This window comes from Biomphalaria glabrata, chromosome 14 (genome assembly GCF_947242115.1).
Source record: "Biomphalaria glabrata chromosome 14, xgBioGlab47.1, whole genome shotgun sequence".
Lineage (NCBI taxonomy): Eukaryota > Metazoa > Mollusca > Gastropoda > Planorbidae > Biomphalaria > Biomphalaria glabrata.
Genome location: NC_074724.1, coordinates 17622310 through 17641892, shown reverse-complemented (window position 1 = coordinate 17641892; position 19583 = coordinate 17622310). Strand labels below are relative to the sequence as shown.

At 35.2% G+C, this 19583-nt stretch overlaps 1 protein-coding gene across 2 annotated transcripts in view; it reads right to left on the bottom strand.

Moving 5' to 3' along the window:
• The window catches only part of LOC129922668 (uncharacterized), a 116158-nt gene that overhangs the window by 50610 nt on the left and 45965 nt on the right, over positions 1 to 19583 (bottom strand). For both annotated transcript variants that reach the window (XM_056009382.1, XM_056009383.1), the window contains exons 7-10: positions 14975 to 15292; positions 14570 to 14854; positions 11056 to 11322; positions 7899 to 8192 (exon numbers count right to left, since the gene is read on the bottom strand). In XM_056009382.1, the coding sequence (XP_055865357.1) occupies positions 7899 to 8192; positions 11056 to 11322; positions 14570 to 14854; positions 14975 to 15292 (1164 nt within the window). The remainder of the gene's footprint in view (positions 1 to 7898; positions 8193 to 11055; positions 11323 to 14569; positions 14855 to 14974; positions 15293 to 19583) is intronic.

The following is a 19583-nucleotide window of genomic DNA, read 5'->3' as shown; positions in this document are numbered from 1 at the left end:
AATGCTCCGTACAGAACCACACCGCTGAACTGTGCTGTAGTCGACCGGACTGTAGTGAACCGGGCTCTGAACCTCTGCCGTCAACCGTCTTGACTGCGACACCTCCGCTCTTATATAGGGTCCCTACTGGCCTTCTCGAACCGGACAGAACGCCGCTCGACGTTTCTAGGTGGTCAGATGACTACAACTCTCGTGACGCTCCTGAGCTCTGTTCACGACGTCGATCCTTCCCGGACCGCCGTGTTGACACTCGTCTCGGCTGACCGTCGTAACTCGTCACGGTTGACCGCTCGTCTAGCGTTGGCCTGGGGCGGTTTGCGTCGGCTGACTACACTCACACCACTATCCCCATCTGTGCCACCACCAGGTTTATATATATATAGTATTTTGTATTGTAATAAACCTGGTGGTGGCACAGATGGGGGCAGACAATGTCGACCCTGGGAAGGTACTGGGCTTTATCCGGGAAGTGGGGTTGTCTACGAAGATCTGATTTATGAATCTGTGAACATGTACTATTTACACTTTTTAAAAAGGCATCTGGAGGAGAGGGATTGAAACTCAAAACACCCATTGACATGGCTACGCTCAAAGAATTTTAGTGAGTAATTTGTTTTGTTTTTTTTATATTGAAGAGGTTTTTTTTTTTTTTTTTACATTAAACCCCTCCGAAGGGAAATTTAAACTCAAAACACCCAGTAGGCTTGGCTACGCTCATAGCATTTTGATTGCGAAATTTTTATTTTTTTAATTTTGAAGATTTATTTTTTAGCTTCAAACCCCGCTGGCGGGGGGTTTAAAATAAAAAAAAACCTTTGGCTATGCTCATAGTATTTTGAGTGCGTAATTTGCTTTTTTTAAAATACGGTACGGTATTGAAGAGGTATTTTTAGCTTCAAACCCAGCTGAAGAGGGGTTTAAACTCAATACCCCTTTGGGTACAATTTTGAGGGTGTAATTTGCTTTTTTATATTGAAGAGGGGTTTATCGTAAATTTTGGAGTGAGATTTAAAATCAAAATCTTCCTTAGATATGCTTTTGGAATTTGGGGATTGTCGTTTGCATTTTCTTTGTTTTATAGAAGAGGTGGATTTAAATGCAAAACCGATTGGTTGGGGGTTTCAAACTCAAAACCACCTGTTAGTTTTATACTTAAAACCCCATGGTAGGGAGTTTTAAACTTGAACCTCCCTGGTAGGGGTTTTCAAACTCAAAACCCCTTTATAGGGGGTTTTAAACTCATAACTCCGGGTAGGGGGTTTAAACTTAAAACCCCATGGTAGGAGTTTTCAAACTCTAACCCCCCTGGTATGGGTTATCAAACTCAAAACCCCTTGGTTTGGGGTTTCAAACTCAAAACCCCCTGGTAGGGGGTTTTAAACTCAAAACCCCCTTGGCTGTGCTATGGCAAGTAATGGTTTAGTATTAAAATTTCACCTAAAATAAACAAAATTAAAGCAAAAGATCAGTAACAAAACTCCGACCCCCCCCCCCCCCCCGGCACTGCATGGAAGATTTCATTTCGGGGGGGGGGGGATAGTTTTAACCCCCCTGGCTTCCCCCATTTTATATATATATATATATATATATATATATATATATATATATATATATATATATATATATATATATATATATGGCCGGCATTAACAATTGCGGGGCCCTATGCAAAACGCATTGCGCGGGGCCCAGTTTTGCTAAGGATAAGCATAATGTCGAAAATAAAGATTTTGTATAAGAAAATATATTCGTCTTTGCAATACATTTTTATTAAATAAAAGCTGAAACGCCGTTTTTATTTATCTCGCGTAAAATTGGCACCCAAAATGACAATTTAGTCTTTTTTTTTTAGTAGATTTTAATAATTTAGAAGATTTTCAGGACTTTTTCGTATGGTATATTTTAAAATTGCAGGACATTGCCGCGGAAACTGGATATTTTTTGCGGGGGTGGGGGGAATTTGTTTCTCCCCCCCCCTACACGCGAAAAAAAATATTTATATGTAAGTATGTGTACATAATCTTTATTACGTTCTGACCCATCATTTTTTCGGAAGACGCTTATTGTGCCCTAGAATAGCTTCTTCCTGAAGTAAGTGGGAAAATTGTAGACCCCCCCCCCCGCCATTGCCAACAAGAGAGTCTGGGGGAGCGCTAGCGGAGCCCTGCCGCTAAGCACTATTTCTGATATTGAAAGCCAACAAAATGCATTTTCCTGCTATTAAAAGTTTTATTTCAAAAATCTAATGTGCTATTCTTACTGACTTACACCCTACTACGCCGTTCGGCGCATTTGCCGTCAAGTGTTTCCACAAAAATCTGTCACTGGTAATGTCTGAAGCCTCTTCCCACCTGCTCTGAGGACCTCCATGAATGTGTGGCGCCAAGTTGTACTAGGATGTCATCGCAACTCTTCTTATGCCTAATTCCTTTTGTCGGAGAACATGTCCCGCAAACCTCATGCGACGCTCTGTCACAATCTTACTAAGGGGTCGACTCCCAGTTCGGCACAGGATTTCCTTGATTTACACCCGATCTCTATAACTGACTTCTAAAATCTGTTTTAGCCATCTTTGTTGAGCCATATTTGGTGTTTTTCAATTTCGACAGATGACTATTCGCTGCACTTTATTAATTGAGCCCCGCAACTGGTAGAAATTTGTAGCCTCTCTTGAATACGCTCTCGGAATTAAGTGACAGTAGTTTGCTTTAGATTTTATATCGAAAAAAAGTGAAGTTTCATCGTCAAAATCATCTGTTGGGGGTTGTAAACAAAAAAATCGCTGGAGTTATGGATTTTTTAAAAATACAAAACAACTTTTAGCTACAGACATAGAATTTAGTAACTGTAGTTTGCTTTAGAATAATATTGAAGATAGAGGTTTTCCACCTCAAAACGATCTGTATGGAGATTTTAAACTCAAAACCATCTGGAGGGGTTTTAAACTTTTAAAAAGGCAATCTGTAGGAGAAGGATTTAACCTCAAAACTCCCAATTGTCTTGGCTACGCTCAAATAATTTTATTGTGTAATTTGCTTTGTTTATGTTGATGAGGAATTTTTTAGCATCAAACCACTCTGAAGGGGGGTTTAAATTCAAAACTCCTTTTGGCAACGCTCATAGCATTTTGAGTGCGTAATTTGCTTTTTTATTTCATTGAAGATGTATTTTTTAGCTTCAAACCCCGCTTGCCGAAGGTTTAAACTCAAAAACCCCTTTGGCTTCGCTCATAGATTTCTGAGTGTGTAATTTTCTTTTTTTTTTTATATTGAAGAGGCATTTTTTAGCTTCAAACTCCACTGGAGGGGAGTTTAAACTCAAATCCCCTTTGAATACACTCATAACATGTTGAGTGTATAATTTGCTTTGTTCTTAATATTAAAGAGGTATTTTTTACATTCAAACCCCACTGAGGGGGGGGGGGGGGGTTAAACTAAAAACTCAGTCAAAATCCATTTAGCAACGCTCATAACATTTTGAGTGCATAATTTGCATTTGGCTACGCTCATTGAATTTTGAGTGTGTTATTTTCTTTTTTTTTTTTTTATATTGAAGAGGCGGGGGGTTTAAAAATCAAAATCTTCATTAACTGTGCTCGTGAAATTTGGGGGTTTGTAGTTTGCATTTTTTTTTTTGTTTTGTGTTATAGAAGAGTGGAATTTAACTGCGAAAACCCCTGGTAGGGGGTTTTAAACTCGAACCCCCCTGGTAGGGGTTTTAAACTCAAAACCCACTGGTAGGGGTTTTAAACTCAAAAACCTTTGGTAGGGGGTTTTAAACTCAAAACTTCCTTTGCATTGCTAGGGCAAGTGATAGTTTAGTCTTAAAATCTCACCTAAAATAAACAAAATCAAAGCAAAAAATCAGTCACTAAATTCCGATCCCCCCCCCTCCTGGGGGTGGATTTTATTTCGTGATATTGGTTTATATTAATATTAGCGCGGAGCTGATGAAAGTGCGGCCCACTGCGGCCGCATAGGCTGCAGTGGCCTAAGACCAATTCTGTATACCCGTGTGTGTGTATATATATATAGGCTATATATATATAGGCTATATATATATATATATATATATATATATATATATATATATACATATATATATATATATATACATATATATATATATATATATATATATATATATATATATATATACTAGACATATATTATTCGCAGCCCGCGGGTTTTTTGTTTGCGTATAACTGTCGATGACTCACTGAGAGTGGCTTGTAAACACTAAAACGAAATAATAATGTTACAAGTGAAGCGAATGCGTAAATGTAAAAATAGTATGAATTGTGCTGTCAAAATAGCCAATCGACTTTTTTTTTGAATTAAAAACATTTGCTTGTAGGCCTACATATATTTGATTAAAATTTTAAACAAATAGACTTAATTTTGTATGTTCATGTGTTAAAGAATAAAGTAGATCTTGAGTTAGACATAGACCTAGATCTAGAGTAATCTAGAGTTAAATATTGGCTTGGATAGAGTTCATTTTGCACGTGCGCATGCGTGACCTTTTTAATTAGATGTACGCCAATGAATAAAACTATTAGAAAATATCTTAACACAGCTTCGCAGCTTAGCGAACGATTGCATGGAAAAACACATTTGAATATTAATTTGATTAAAATATGAAATGAATGGACTATAATTAGTATGTTCATGTGTTTAAGTATAAAACTATCTTTGCGGAGAGAAGTTCTATCATCTTAAAGTTGAATTAGAGTTTTAGACCAAGGAATATAGAAAGATGTGTAACATTACGGTATTGTTTAATGAAAGAATGCTCATCAGGAATTTTACGTTCGCAGATATAAGGAACGAATTTATGTAAAAAATGCTTTTGAAACACAAACTTGAAGGTTAATTTTATTAAATAATGAAATCAATGGACTATATTTTGTATTTTCATGTGTCAGACTAAAAAAACTATCTGCGCAAAGTGCAGTTCTTAAATTTAGATCTAGATCCTTTAGATCTTTTCTCATGTAAACATGGCCTAGACCGATGAAGTTATAATGCTTTCAAAGAGCTGGTCAACTTTATTCTTTTTTCGAGAGTCTTAGGTTTGTTTTAAGGCTACAAAACATACACTACGGTGTAAGTTGGTACCCAAGGAACATTTCTGCCAAGTTTTATCAAGATTGGTCAAACGGTTTTGATTTCTATAAGGGGACATACATACATTAGCCTCACATTCTACTTTATATACATTTTTTTAAAAAATATTACTTTTCTTGTATTTTAACGTATATTATTAATTTTTAGTAGTTAAAAAATTGGCATTAAACTCGTGAGTACCGGCACTTATTTGTTTTTCAAAAAAGCACTGTAAAATATAAAGCAGAATGTGTGTAGGCTATGTGTGTAAATGTATTCATGCAATGTACGTATGTAATTTGGTAATTCAGTTTATGTAATGGAATACCGGTATAACGTATTTAATGTAATACCATATATCTAATGTAGTGTAATGCATGCAATGAAATGTGTGTAATGTACTGGATGTATTGTATTGAATGTAATATATTGTATGTAATTAATAGTAATGCATGCAATGTGATGCAATTTATGTAATGTATTTAATGTAATGCAAGGTATGTAATGTAATGCAATGTATATGGCACGTAGCAGTCTAGATGTATCAAAATTAAAATCTTCCAAGATGCAACCTTAGTATTTAGCCCCGTCTTTCTGCTAGAATATTCTGGGGACTGAAAAACCTTTGACGTCATCAGATCACGAAATTGTAGCGTGGGTATCGCCTAAAAATTGATGTGATTGGTTAGAGAGGGTCTGAGCGCCAGTTTTGAAATGAAACTTTAGTAGACAATTTTCAGAATTAGTATTAATTTGAATATAATTGTTAACAAGCTACAAAGAGGATATTTATTTGACATATTTTTATTTTTATACATTTTGTATATTGAAGAAATTCCTTGTTATCAAAATAAAGTTATTTGAATTTTTAGAAATAATATCTACATAAGAATCCCCAGCTACACAGGAATACCGTATCTTGAGACATTGATACCTCATCAAGATCCATCCAAAAATCTTGTCTGTGTGACATCTGACAAGTCAAGAAAAACATGTGACAGAATTGGCACCTCCGGCAAAGATCGTTAACTGACAAGCCTGTCAATTCTTTGATTTTGTCTTCCCATCGCTTTCTCTTACTTTCTCTTCGAGATGTGGCCATATATTTTGAGTTTTTGACAGTGTGTAGAAGGTAATCGGTGGGTTCAATAGCTGTATTAATCATATTTCTATCTCTTAATTCGTGATGCGGTCTTTGTGACACCTAGGATTTAACTATATCCTCATAACCATATTGACAATATTGTTATGACTTTCCCATGCGCACCACCATCCAAGATAGAGCAGAAAGAAGGTGCGCACTATCTGTGACTAAAGAAGTCGGATGTTGACATTAGGAGACAAACGATTTCCGCCCAAGTAGAGAACCAATATGGAGAGATTGTGCCTAAGATAGATGTTGTTTGTGTACCTGTGGTGATGTCTTGTCAATAAATATCGATGTGCCTCGTTGAGTTGCCTCACTTAAGTTATTACAATATATTAACAATGCAATAATTTATATCATTAATAAATCTCTTTATCCTGCGGTATCAAGTCGTTAGTCGAACATAGGGCCTACAACTGCACTTTCAACACGAGCACATCTCTACTTTTGTATCTTTTTGTTGTTGTTAATAGTTTGTATATCAAAGTCTAGGGTATTTTAGAGAAATCTTTTCCATCCAAGGCATTCGCCGTCTAAAGAAAGTGGCGACTGAACGTCAATCGACATTAGTGAGGCATATCATTAGACTGTTTAAGAATTTACAATTAAAAATGTTACGTTTGCCACTCAACTGATTAGATAATGTGTTTTGGGGAGCACCTTAAGCTTAGACGGAGTTGTCCGGCGTGAAGCCCCGGCGCCAAGAAATTTTCAACAGTTCTGAGCTTCAGAAACTCTTCCTTCTGGATTCTACAACGTATTATTTTTCTCATAATAGAAAGACTACAATTCGAAAAGAATTAAATTAGGAAAGTTTGGGGCATGTTGATACTTAACTGAGAGACATTCAAGATATTATTATTTTATTTTTAAAAGTTTCATTTTGGAAAAGTACATTTTTCTGTCTTGGGTGTCACCCGGTGCGGCCCAGACTCCCTAGTGACGCCACTGTATATAACAATTTATCATAACGAGCAAACAAGGAAATTACTACAATAACTCTTGACTAAATATATCTATTGCTTTGAGACATAGGAAGACATTATGATTTTTATTTTTTACTCCATGCCATGTGTCGACTTAACCCACTGTGGGGCAAATTTCACACCTCAATCCAACCACTTTTTTGTTGTATAACTGATAAAAAAGAGATAGTTTTTTAAATTGCTCTAGTTGTTTAAATGTTACATGTTAATAAAAAAAAAATCAAGGAATTCTAAATGTGTTTAAAACATCAAAATTTGAAATTTGTTAGAACAAACACACAATTAAACATTGCACTCTGTCTAGAACAAATGAAGAAATTAATAGTGAATTGAATGAAATAAATTAGAAATGAACAAGCTATCATCCGAATCACAAGACTAAATACGCCTATTATAAGCTTTCCCGACAATATCAACGTCTAATCGTTCGACTCATAACCGGACACAGCATAACGAGACAACACATGTTCCGGAAGCTCAAAATTTAAACCAGTGAAAACTGCCCATATAGAGTGTCACCGGAGAATGCTGACCATATCCTTCTAAACTGCACTAATTTATTTTATCTTATGGGACTACAATTATCTGTCAGCTATAAATATTAGTGGTGGGGGCATTATATTAAGAAATGTTTACGATACCATCAAAGATACATACCTTCAATAATGATAAAGTTCAAGGTCAGGTTTTGCCATCCATTTTGAAAGACTAACAGTGTGTAATTATCAAAGTCTGTAGACTTTAATTTTAAAATTTTTAGTACTACAATAAAATAAGGAGGTTCCATTGAAGAATTTGTTACTTCTATATTGTAAGATTCTTTAGAAGATTTTAAAATTTTGAATTTGTCTGGCTCTGGATATCCATAAATGGTTAAATTTAAAAAAAAAAAATCTCCTTGACGAAGACTAAAATTCTTCACGTTTTCACCAGTAGCAAACTGTAAGGGACCTAAAAAAAAGTTAATAATTACTAAAATAAAAAAGAAAAAAAAATATATATATATAATTAAAAGCAAAGCTAATATAAAGTGTAGGCTAATTATATCGATTAGTTTGGATAAGTCATGTAATTAAATATGTAATAGTTCTAGACTAGCAAAAATAAATCTATGTGATTAGAAAAACTTATACAATTTTTTTGTTTAGCACCATTTCATTTCTTTGCTTACTCAATAGCTATGATAATATCATGTCTTGCCCAATTGTGAAAGGGAGGGAGAAAAGAAAGTGGTATCTGTGTGAATGTTATCGTTTTCTAAATGCATTTATAAATTTAAAAAAAAAAATGATAGAAAGACCTTAATTAGAACTCGAGGGTTTAAGTCTCCTAAATTCTTACAAATGTGGTAAGGGTATCTGGGGAAGAGGGGGTGGGAATGAAATGCTATTTGATCATAATTTGGAGTTTTGGCACATAGGCACAATTTAGGTCATGTGCCCATAATCCCTCAAGGGTTACTTCCTCTTTATAGTTCAAGAGCTAAATGTTCTACGGCTACCGGGGTAATTTATTTAAAAAAAGGCCTATTGAAAGTTCAAGTAATAAAAAAAATATATAAATGAAAATAAAAATTGTTGTAAATATATTTACAATTACTTTGCCCTATCAAATATATTTACAATTACTTTGCCCTATCGAAAATCAAATTTTCGTAGTCAACCCCATCTCCCGAATAAAGCACTGTATTTTCACAGGGTCGACATAAGCAAACAGTGTTTTTAGGTTATGTTATCCAAAACTTTCCATCTAATATCTGGGATCTGGGACAATAAAGGAGGATATGTTTCAAGATGAGATATGAGTCAAAGTACTCACACAGTGGGGGTTCTTCCATCTTTAGCACAAAGGAGTGTGTCATGTAGGTGTGGCTAATCCTAAGTCTTGACAAGGTCGTGCTTCCACGCCTTGTCAGACCTTTAGATGTAGACCGCCACCTAACATCTGCAACAACCCATCTAAGCTTGTTGTTGGTCTTAGCCTCAAACCGATCATGTCACTTTTGGTAGGTGGCTGATGCTATACTCTGTCTCAGGTCCGAACAGGAAATTTGGGTTCCAGACACCGATTGATTTAGGGGCTCTTTACTGCTCTGTTTGCCGTTTCGTTTCCCTCTATGTCCACATGAGAGGGGATCCAGATGAAGGTGACATCGTTATGGCCAGTTATAATTTGGTCTAAAAGATTTAGGCTTTTACGTACCGGTGGAATGTCAGTTTTTATCCAAAGGTTGCAATGCAGATTTGGAGTCAGAGCATTTGAGAAATTTTCTACTGTCTGATGCTTTTACAGCCATAAGTGGAAGTGAAATTGCATGTAACTCTTTAAAACAGTCATTGAAAGAATGCTGCCCTGGGGTACATCTATCTCCAGGTCATAAACGCCAGAAACGAAGTTGCACACTCGAGCCTAAGATGAACTCCAATAGAAGAAAACAGAGCAGGAAGGACTACTCATCCCGAAGTACTCTGGCAAGAAACTGGGCCGTTCGGCGTAGTGCATCGTAGCTACCATACAAGTCGAGTGACTGCTCAGACACGTCCCCATTTAGCTCTCGGAGCTGGGGACATTTGTACAAGATACGAAACCTGTTTCGACGCTCTCTCCACAGTGACGGCATCGGGAGTTATATTTCGGATGGAACAGGGCAAAGTATGCCCCAACAGGACAATTTTCCGTCCTACACTGTGCAATAATTGCTTGTTCTGACCTCCTCAATCGCCACCACGGGTCGTCGTGATATGGATGACGCATATGCTGCCTGACACCCGGGCTCTATCGCATTCCTCCAAGTACTTTAACCAATTCTAATAAATGAATGCTCGGATTTCAGTCGTACCTTGCAAAGACGTGCTTGGTGCTTCGAAGTGAATGGCTGCAATAGCTCCGACTCGTGCTAGGATGTCAGCCGCCTCATTGCCCCTTACGCCGCAATGTGAGGGCGCCCACTGCATGAAAACGACCGTTCCAATTGCTCGGAGGATGTTATCTCTGTTAATTCAGCGTCCATGGAACATGCGGTGAAGATGCATGGGCCATAGAGCCGATCTGGTTCTTGTCAGTCTGGGTAGGGCCCAATACCCAGATCTATCGAGTCCTCAATACCGACCCATCGGTATAACAGAATATGACATTTGATGGGTAGGATATAAAGTAGCTGATGCCAAATTTTTTCAGCATGGCAGGTGTTAATCGCCTCTTAGTGGCTTATTTCTGCCCTATTAAGGACAAGTTGATTTGTGGGAATGGCAATTTCCTCCACGGAAGGCAAGTACCTATCTTTTAATTGGAACTCGAATAGTGGAGAGCCCATCTGTTTTAGACTAATTGGCCGCAGTATGAAGGAATGAAAGCATTTTAATAAGGTACCTCTCCTCTCTACACTGATATAGTGGTAGGTAGCTTTGACTCGACACTTTTATAGCTTTCAAATGCCGTTATAACCACCCTATCCCTCCTTAGATCTAATTGGGCCACCTTACATAAAATTTCAGCAGCGTTAGTTGGAAAGATGCCTCAAAAAAAAACTAAGTGCTATGGCCTGTACTCGGTCGAGTGACCCGAGGGCTGTTTTACTAGCGTCTACTTGGACGGTATCGCTGTATTAGATTTGGGATCTAACAACCCCTAACTACAGTGTGCGTAGCATGTCAGCTTTTTACAGATGGACGAAAAAAAAACTAGATTTTTAAATGGTTTTGTTTATATTAACGGTATATGCAAATGTCAATACGGTACCTTTATCACAAAATAAAACTGAAATTTTTGTTCTACTAATATCTTACAACGAAATTACATACAAATAGTTACTTACATTTAACAAATAAAATAAGTTTTTTAGCATCCTCATTAAATTTAATTCCATTGTCTGCTTTACAAAAATAATTTCCAGCATCCTTACAGGTCATTGGTTTATTATGAAATAGAAAATTTTCTCTGGAATTATTAGCAATAGTTTCACTTCCTTTAATGATAGAAATATTGGGGGCGGGATTACCATCTGCTCCACAAAACAGTTGTGTATAGTTTCCGTTTTCTATAATTGTGCTGGTGGCGTTAAAAAAAAGTACTGTAGATCTGTCTGAAATAATTAATACAACTGATTTTAAATTTACTTTCATTTAGAAAAAAAAATGCAATAAAAAAATGTAAATGTGTGTTATTTATGCTAGTCATACATCAGAATATAATGTGCAAGTTTTGAAATGTTCTTACCTTGTGTATTACAGACATTAGATTAAAAGAAAAGATAATTACATCCTAGCATTTCATATTTCAATCAAGTCATGCATGTTGATTCTTCTTCTTCTTCTTCTTCTTCTAGCCAGCTTTATTGCTGCTGAGCTGTGAGCTCTTTTGCAGACTGTGCCAAGGAAAAAAAGTGTGCTGTTTTCTTCAGTTGTTCAGCACTGCCGTACAGGGTGTTGGTTATGTTGGGCTGTAGTGGAAGTAGGGTCTGCCTAAGGTGGATTAGGGAGGGGCATTCAAAGAGGATATGGTTTACGGTTTCAAAGGGGTGGGTGCAATGTCTGCAAAGGGGTAGTTGTGTGGAGTTTATTTTGTTCAGGTGGTAATTTAATAGTGGTGTGTGTCCTGTTCTTAGTTGGAAGATTGTAGATTGTTCTTTGCGGGGGAGGAAGTTAATACTGTCCAGTTTGTTAGGCGTAGTCATTTCTCTGTACATGGCTCTGCCTGTGTTTCCTGATGCCCATTGGTTGAGCCACTCCTCTTTGTGATTGTTGACTAACATTGACCTTAGGGTGAGGTAGTTAACAGGTCTATCTGGTTGTTCCATAGATGAACCTGCCTTTGATAGCTTATCTGCCTTTTCATTTCCCATGATGCCAATGTGTCCAGGGATCCACTGTAGTGTAATATTGATATTTAATTTTGATATCATCTGGTGGATTAACACAAAGAGTGTTGTCAACTCTCTTGGGCTGTTTGAGGTGCTGCTGTTAAGTGCTTGCAGAGTAGATTGGGAGTCTGTAAAGACAACAATATCTGATGGTGGTTGCACTCCTTCATATAATTTGTTTTTCACTGTCTGGAGTGCTATGGTAATTGCCTCAATTTCGGCTTGGAAGTTTGAGCAGTAATCACCACAGGGTGCGCTTATCTCAAAGTGTTTATTTTTAGGGAAGACCAGGAAGGCACCAAGTCCAGCATTGATGGTAGCTTTGAAAGCCGATCCGTCTGTATAAATATGGATAGCTGTTTGCATGTTGATCAGTTTATTAGTTTTCCTGAAGGATTTAGATAACCCATTAAATTTTCTAATGGCAATAGGACTAAAGGAGCATATGTCCTAGGAGATGGAATAAGAACTGTGCCTCTAGCTTGGTTTTATAAATTATGCCATTGTCTGAAAATAAACTGACTTTGGTTCCTGAACTTATTCAATTTGGTAGGTTATTTATGTAAACTAGAAACAGTAGCAGCCTTAAAAGAAGAAAATTAGCTAGATTGTCTCACGCTATTGAAAAAGTCAACAAAGTTGATAGACAACACACTTAAATAGAATAATAGAGATATAGCCCAGATGGTCAAGCTGGCAAGCTAGCAATGTTGGTATGTCTTAGGGAAGTGAATGTGATTCAGTAAAGGGGGGAGTTAAAATAATCTAGTCATGCAATATCATTGATGAAATGTACCTTTTTATGACTCTTAAGGCAGAAAGAAAAAAAATTACGTAATCTATTTAAGTTAATTACTTTTACTCATCGGAGGGTCGACAGAGAGCCTGAGACTGTTCTTAGAAATACACATAAGTTTACTATTATTGATGTTGATATTGAGTGATTTAAAAATACGGTAATCAATAAATCATGAACCCATTGTTATAATTAAAAAACAATGCCAAAATATTTTTATTTTTAAGCACGCTGTGGTTGCATTTAAAAAGTCTAATAAAATATCATATATTTGCTCATTATTATCTAATACATTTCAAAATATATCAAGAAATTATTCTTGGCTAACCGTATAGTTTGTCTAGCTTTTGCTCAAGCTATCCTTAATAGCTAGACATTTTCCTGGGAAGAATTCTTAAAAAATGCAGGCAGTTGATTTTGCTATGAACTTTCCTATCTTAACCACAGCCTGGGCGTAGGTCTTAGTAAAGCCAAGGCGTATCTTAATGAGGGTCAATACAGCTGAGTTTGCCAGACAAAAGGTACATCCATTCTTGCCTTGTAGTCCTGCATGACAACCCCCTGTTTCCACACAGGGCAGTCCTTAGAATGGCCAGCTTGACAGTTTGGGCATTTGAAGTGCCAATAGCACTTTTGCAAGCTGATCAAATCATGGTTTGCTAGGCCGTTTTGGATTCACTGACGTTAGGTATAAAACTTTCTTAGAAATATCAAGAAACGTGCTATCCTAGAAGCTTTTTCTTTTACATTGTTCCCAGTCAGTTTTATTTAGCTTCCACAGCTGAGGTCGTCTAATAAGTTGAGATTGTTATCAATGAATAATAGGAAGTGGTCAGTTCCCCATAGGTAATTGCTTACTGACCAAATTAAAGTCGTCAAGAAGTCCAGGGACGCATACAGTGAGGTCAATCCAGTGGGAGATCCAGTTCTTGGATTCATGTAGGTCATAGTTGCATTAATATTTATGCATAAATCATTTTGGAGAAAGATATCCTCCAGTAAACAATCTCTTGTGTCAGTATTGATGGATCCCCAAACAATGCTATGGACATTGACATCTCCAAGAATTATATAGGGCCAAGGGAGCTGTTCTATTAGATTCTCATTGTCTGTTAGATTCAATGGAGCGCCTGGATGTAAATACAAGCTGCAGCAAGTGATAGCATTGTGTAAGAGATATTCTAGCTTCTGTAATGTAGTGTGCTTTGGAGTTCTACCTTACATGGGGGAATGCTGTCAATCACAAGAATACAGACCCAAACTGATGCTCTCTACGCATCTTCAACAATCCCGGTGTAAGTACTGTCTGACATAAACTGTCTAAATTTTAAGAAATGTTTCTTTTACGCATCAGCTATACGAGTCTTCATGTCCATCAGTAGCTGCATTTCCTCCTAAGTAGCCTTGTGGCTTTTACAATTCCACAGTTTCAAAATAGAATAGTCAAATATAGTGATAGAGTTAATGTAATTGAACATGAATGAATTAATTAATTAAATTTAGAATCTTGAATAAACTGACAACAAAAATGAAAACACTTGGCATTTTTTTTTTTTCAAAAATATTGTAAATATGTTTAAATTTAAAATTGATTTAATGGATGTATATATAATATAAAATTTTTAATCTCTTATGATATCTAAATTTATCTATTAATAATTTACCAGTACTTACATAATATAGTTGGCTGTAAAGAGTTTGTATTGTTTTTGTAACATCCAGTAAAATGATGTGCTGTACAAGTACAATTCTGTCCTGTCATATTTCTCGTAAATGTTACGAGGGATGTAACCATCTCACCAGATTGAGTTGATTCATTGATGTTTCCACATGATAATGTTATATTAGTTACTGGAGGTATTCCTCCGGGTGCTCTACATACAACAGTATAACTGTTGTTCTCAAGCAGTCCATCTGCATCATTTATTATTTCTAATATTGGCGGTGCTTCTGGTGGTGCTATGCAAACAAGAATAAGAATTCTTGTTAAGTTAATTTTGATTTCAAGACAAATATATAAAATATGTATAAAAAATGTATTTTTAATGAGTGCTACTGATAATAACATCAATAAATTACCCATTACTTGAAGAACGTGCAAATATTTGCAGTAAGCATTGATATCAAAGTATTTATTTTGTACTTGACATATAATTGAGTAGTTTCCTGCTTTTGTTATATTAATGTCATTTTTTACTTGAAACCCATTAGTTACACTTTCACCATCAAGTAGATTTAAATTGGCTGAATCAATATAAATTTTTCCTTTAATTCCTGGTATAGCATCAAATTGGTTTACTTGACAAATGAATGACCAATTGATAATATTGTTTTGGCAAATTTTCCAAATTGTTTGCGATGTATTTCTAAACTGTACTAAACATGTTGTTGGTCCTTCTGAAATGAAAAATGATATCATGAATCAAATATTTATTTTAATATTCTATAAAGTTTTTTGTTTTTTTAAATTTTACCAAACTACACTAAGTTAAATAATAATGACCAATTAATTATAAAAACTACCTTAGATCAAATATTATTTCAATAGTGTTTTAAAAGAAAAATTCAATCCTGGAAAAAATTTAAACGCATAATTTAATGTGGTCAAGACATGATTCAATTATACCTTACATTCAAATGCAATTTTTATTTTTCAAATTCTATCAATCAAAATTAGATTTCTGAGAAATTCTCTAATTTAAAGACGTGTGATGCTGCTGTACTTAAATTAATTCTGTCAATCAATGAGATTCGATTTGGGAAAAATTCTCTAATTTAAAGCCCTGTGATGCTGGTGTACTTAATAATCAATTAAGTATGGTAGTTATTTATTTAGAGATGTTTTTAGGTTGAAGAGTTCTGTTCTAACATCGACTAGCATCCCAACAATCAAGGTTGCAAAAAGACACACAGATGGCATAAAATTGTAAAATGAGGAATTCAAATAGTTTTTAAAAATACAATATTCAATAAACAAAATGAATAAAGTAAAGGATTAACAATTGTGGGAAGAAATGATAAAAACTACATTAATATGTTTATGTATATAATATAATTGGGGGGAGGGGTGAATTTTTAATCTAGGATAAAGCCTAAAAACTGTGTAGTTTTAACAACAGAGATCTTCTTTTTGTATAAAAATAATTCAGGGTCTGGGTGGATTTCCCATAATTTACAAAAATACATGCTAAAAGTTATGGAGTCCGAAAATTTAAAACGCAAATTCAGTAAAACATTGTCTAAAGTTAACCTTCGCCTACTTGGCTTCGGAACCCAAATCCTAAAATAATCAATAAAATGTTCAAAATTCAACCCTTTGATGCAGGAGATTTAACATATTAATTGCAATCAGCATAATGTCCATATACGATTTCCAAACGGCGGGAAGAGACAGTGCGGTTGGGCTCCTAGAGATGAAGGAAATCTCCACAAACGACTTTATCGAACCAGAGAGCTGCAATCTGCATGAAGCTGTGAGTAAACTCAATGTGTCCTTTATCAGGAGTCAATGTGTACCAGACACGATTGACACAAGAATCTTATAAAAAAAGGAAATACTCTCAGGTTCTAATGGACCTCATTCACCAATTGTAAACAAACAACATTTAGCCACGTGATAACCTTAGTGTATTACTTAATTTGTATAAAAGAGAGAGAATCACAAGGAAGGCTAAATAGCGCTTGTTTATGATTGGTGAATGAGGTCCATTTAGAAACACTTTAATATTATTACAAATAACCTAATCAAAATATTTTCCAGCTTCCTCTTTTTAACATCCCATACTACCGTTACAATAACTCACAGAGTCCTACCAAAAGCTATAAGTAATTCAACATAGTCACCAAATGCTAGAAGCCAATATTTACTATCAGAGTCCAATATAAGGTAATTTAATATAGAAAGTTTAATGAAACTAAGGCAGAAAGAGTTTATACAAAAGTATCTTAAATTAAAAACCTTACCCAATATGTAAGCAGACAGCTAAAGAGTGAATACATAAACAATGTAATATCTAATGAAAACAACAAAAACATATGGCCATACATAAAGCCAAAGAAAATGGAAACAAAAGGCATAGCGCCATTAAAAGGAGAAGATAACTTAAAACATAATGATAATGAAATTAAAACATACTAAATAAATACTTTGAATCAGCATTCTCTTATCTTATCTTATCTTATCTTATATAATACAGACGTTACTTCAAAAAAGAAGATGATTACGTCCTACGCGTCATGCATTTAGTCATGCATATTAACCAATGACTTAAATTCTGCCAAGTCACTGGTTTTCCTGGCTAGCTCAGGCAACCCATTCCATGCTCTAATAGCACTAGGGAAGAAGGAGTATTTGTACAAATTTGTCCTAGCATATGGGACGAGGAATGTGCCTTTATCTTTGTGTCTTTCAGAGTATTTTATTAAATTTTGTTTTTGTATTTGAAGATTATGGTTCAGTGTTTTATGTATGATTGCTACTTTACTTTTGAGCCTTCTGTCCTGAAGGCTTTCTAAATTTAGTGATTTTACTAAAGGTGTTACTCTAGTCAAATGTGAATATTCGTTTGTTATGAATCTCACTGCTCTATTTTGTGTCTGTTCCAGTTTCTTAATGTTTTCTTGAGTTGAGGGGTCCCAAACGGAGGATGCATATTCTATTATTGGCCTAACCAAGGTTAAGTAACATTTTAGTTTTATGTTCTTATTTGATTTATAGAAATTTCTTTTAATAAATCCTAATGCTTTGTTTGATTTTTTTGTAGTTTCATCAATATGTGGATTCCATGATAGTTTTTCATTTATTATAACACCTAGGTATTTTGCGTTTTTAGTCTGTGATACTGGTTTGCCATGAATAAGATAAGTGGAATTAATTTGTTTTAGTTTTTTTGTTACTCTTAACAACTGACATTTTTCTGGGTGGAAAGACATGCTCCAATTTGATTCCCATTTCTGTAATTCATCTAATTCTCTTTGTAAAATATCTGTGTCTTGTGTTGTTTTTATTGTTCTATATATTATGCAATCGTCTGCAAATAATCTGACTTTTGTTCCTGAACTAATGCAATTTGGTAAATCATTTATGTAAATTAAAAATAGTAGTGGACCCAAGACTGTACCTTGAGGTACACCTGAGTTTACTGTTATCGGTGTTGATTTAGAGCCATTTATTATTACAGTTTGTTCTCTCCCTATCAGAAAGTCTTTAATCCACTGATGCAGTGGACCATTAATGCCGAAATATTTTAATTTTTTAAGCAAACTATGGTGGTGAACTTTGTCAAAAGCCTTAGAAAAATCTAGTAAGATAGCATCTATTTGTTCACTATTATCTAAACCTTTTGAAAAATCATCAATTAGTCCTATTAGTTGTGTTTCACATGATCTATATTTCCTAAAGCCATGTTGGTATGGTGTGAGGACATTATGTTTGTCTAAGTGGTTTATGATGTTGCTACATATTATGTGTTCTAGGATTTTACATGTGATGCTGGTAAGTGATACTGGTCTGTAGTTCCCTGGGTCAGATTTTTCTCCTTTTTTAAATAGGGGGGTGACATTAGCTTCTTTCCAGTCCTTTGGTACTCTGCCCTGGTTAAGTGAAGCCTGAAAGAGTATTTTGAACACTGGGGCTAGCTCATTACTTAGTTCTTTGAGTAATCTAGCTGGAATACCATCAGGTCCAGAAGCTTTATTTGGTTTGGTGTTGGCTAATAGTTTTTGAATTCCATTTTCTTGTACTACTATATCTTCTATGTTGTCTACTTGGTTCAAATTCAGTAATATGTCTTTGTCTCCTGGGGCTGAGAATGCTGATGCAAAGTATTTGTTTAGAATGTTTGCTTTAGTTTCATTATCATTATGTATTATGTTATGTTCATCTTTTAATGGCGCTACGCCTGTTGTTTCCATTTTCTTAGACTTAATGTATGACCATAGGTTTTTGTTGTTATCTTTAGATATTACATTGTTTATGTATTCACTCTGCAGCTGTCTGCTTACTTTTTGGGTTAAGTGTTTAATTTTTATATACTTTTTGTAAACTCTTTCTGCATTAGTTTCTTTAAATTTTCTATAGAGGTTTTCCTTCTGTTTACAAAGCTTCTTTAGTCTATTATTAAACCAGCATTTATTTATTTTGTTTGATGTGTATTTAGTTGGTATATGATTTTCTATTATGCTTTTAAGATGGTTTTTAATGAAATTCCAGAGGTCATCGACTGGTTGGTTAATGTCTTTTTCTAATAAGAATGTTTGTTGAAAGTTTAGTGCAGCTTGGTGTAGTTGTGTTAGGTTACATTTATTCCAGAGTAAGATTTTTCTCATCCATACTAGACAAAAACATATCACTTAATTTGAACCAAAAGTAGACAAGTAAAAGAAAAGGGGATCCAAAAACTATTAGCAACATATAACCAAATTATCATCTGGACCTGATGGTATTCCAGCTAAAATACTCAAAGAACTAAGCAATGAGCTAGCACCCGTTTTCAAAATACTTTTTCAGGTATCACTTAATCAGAGCAGAGTATCAAGGGACTGGAAAGAAGCTAATGCCCCCCCCCCCCCCCCCCCCCCGTCTATATAAAAAAGGAGAAAAATCTGACCAAGTAAACTACAGACCAGTATCACTAACAAGCATTACATGTAAAATCCTAGAACACATAATATGTAGCAACATCATTAA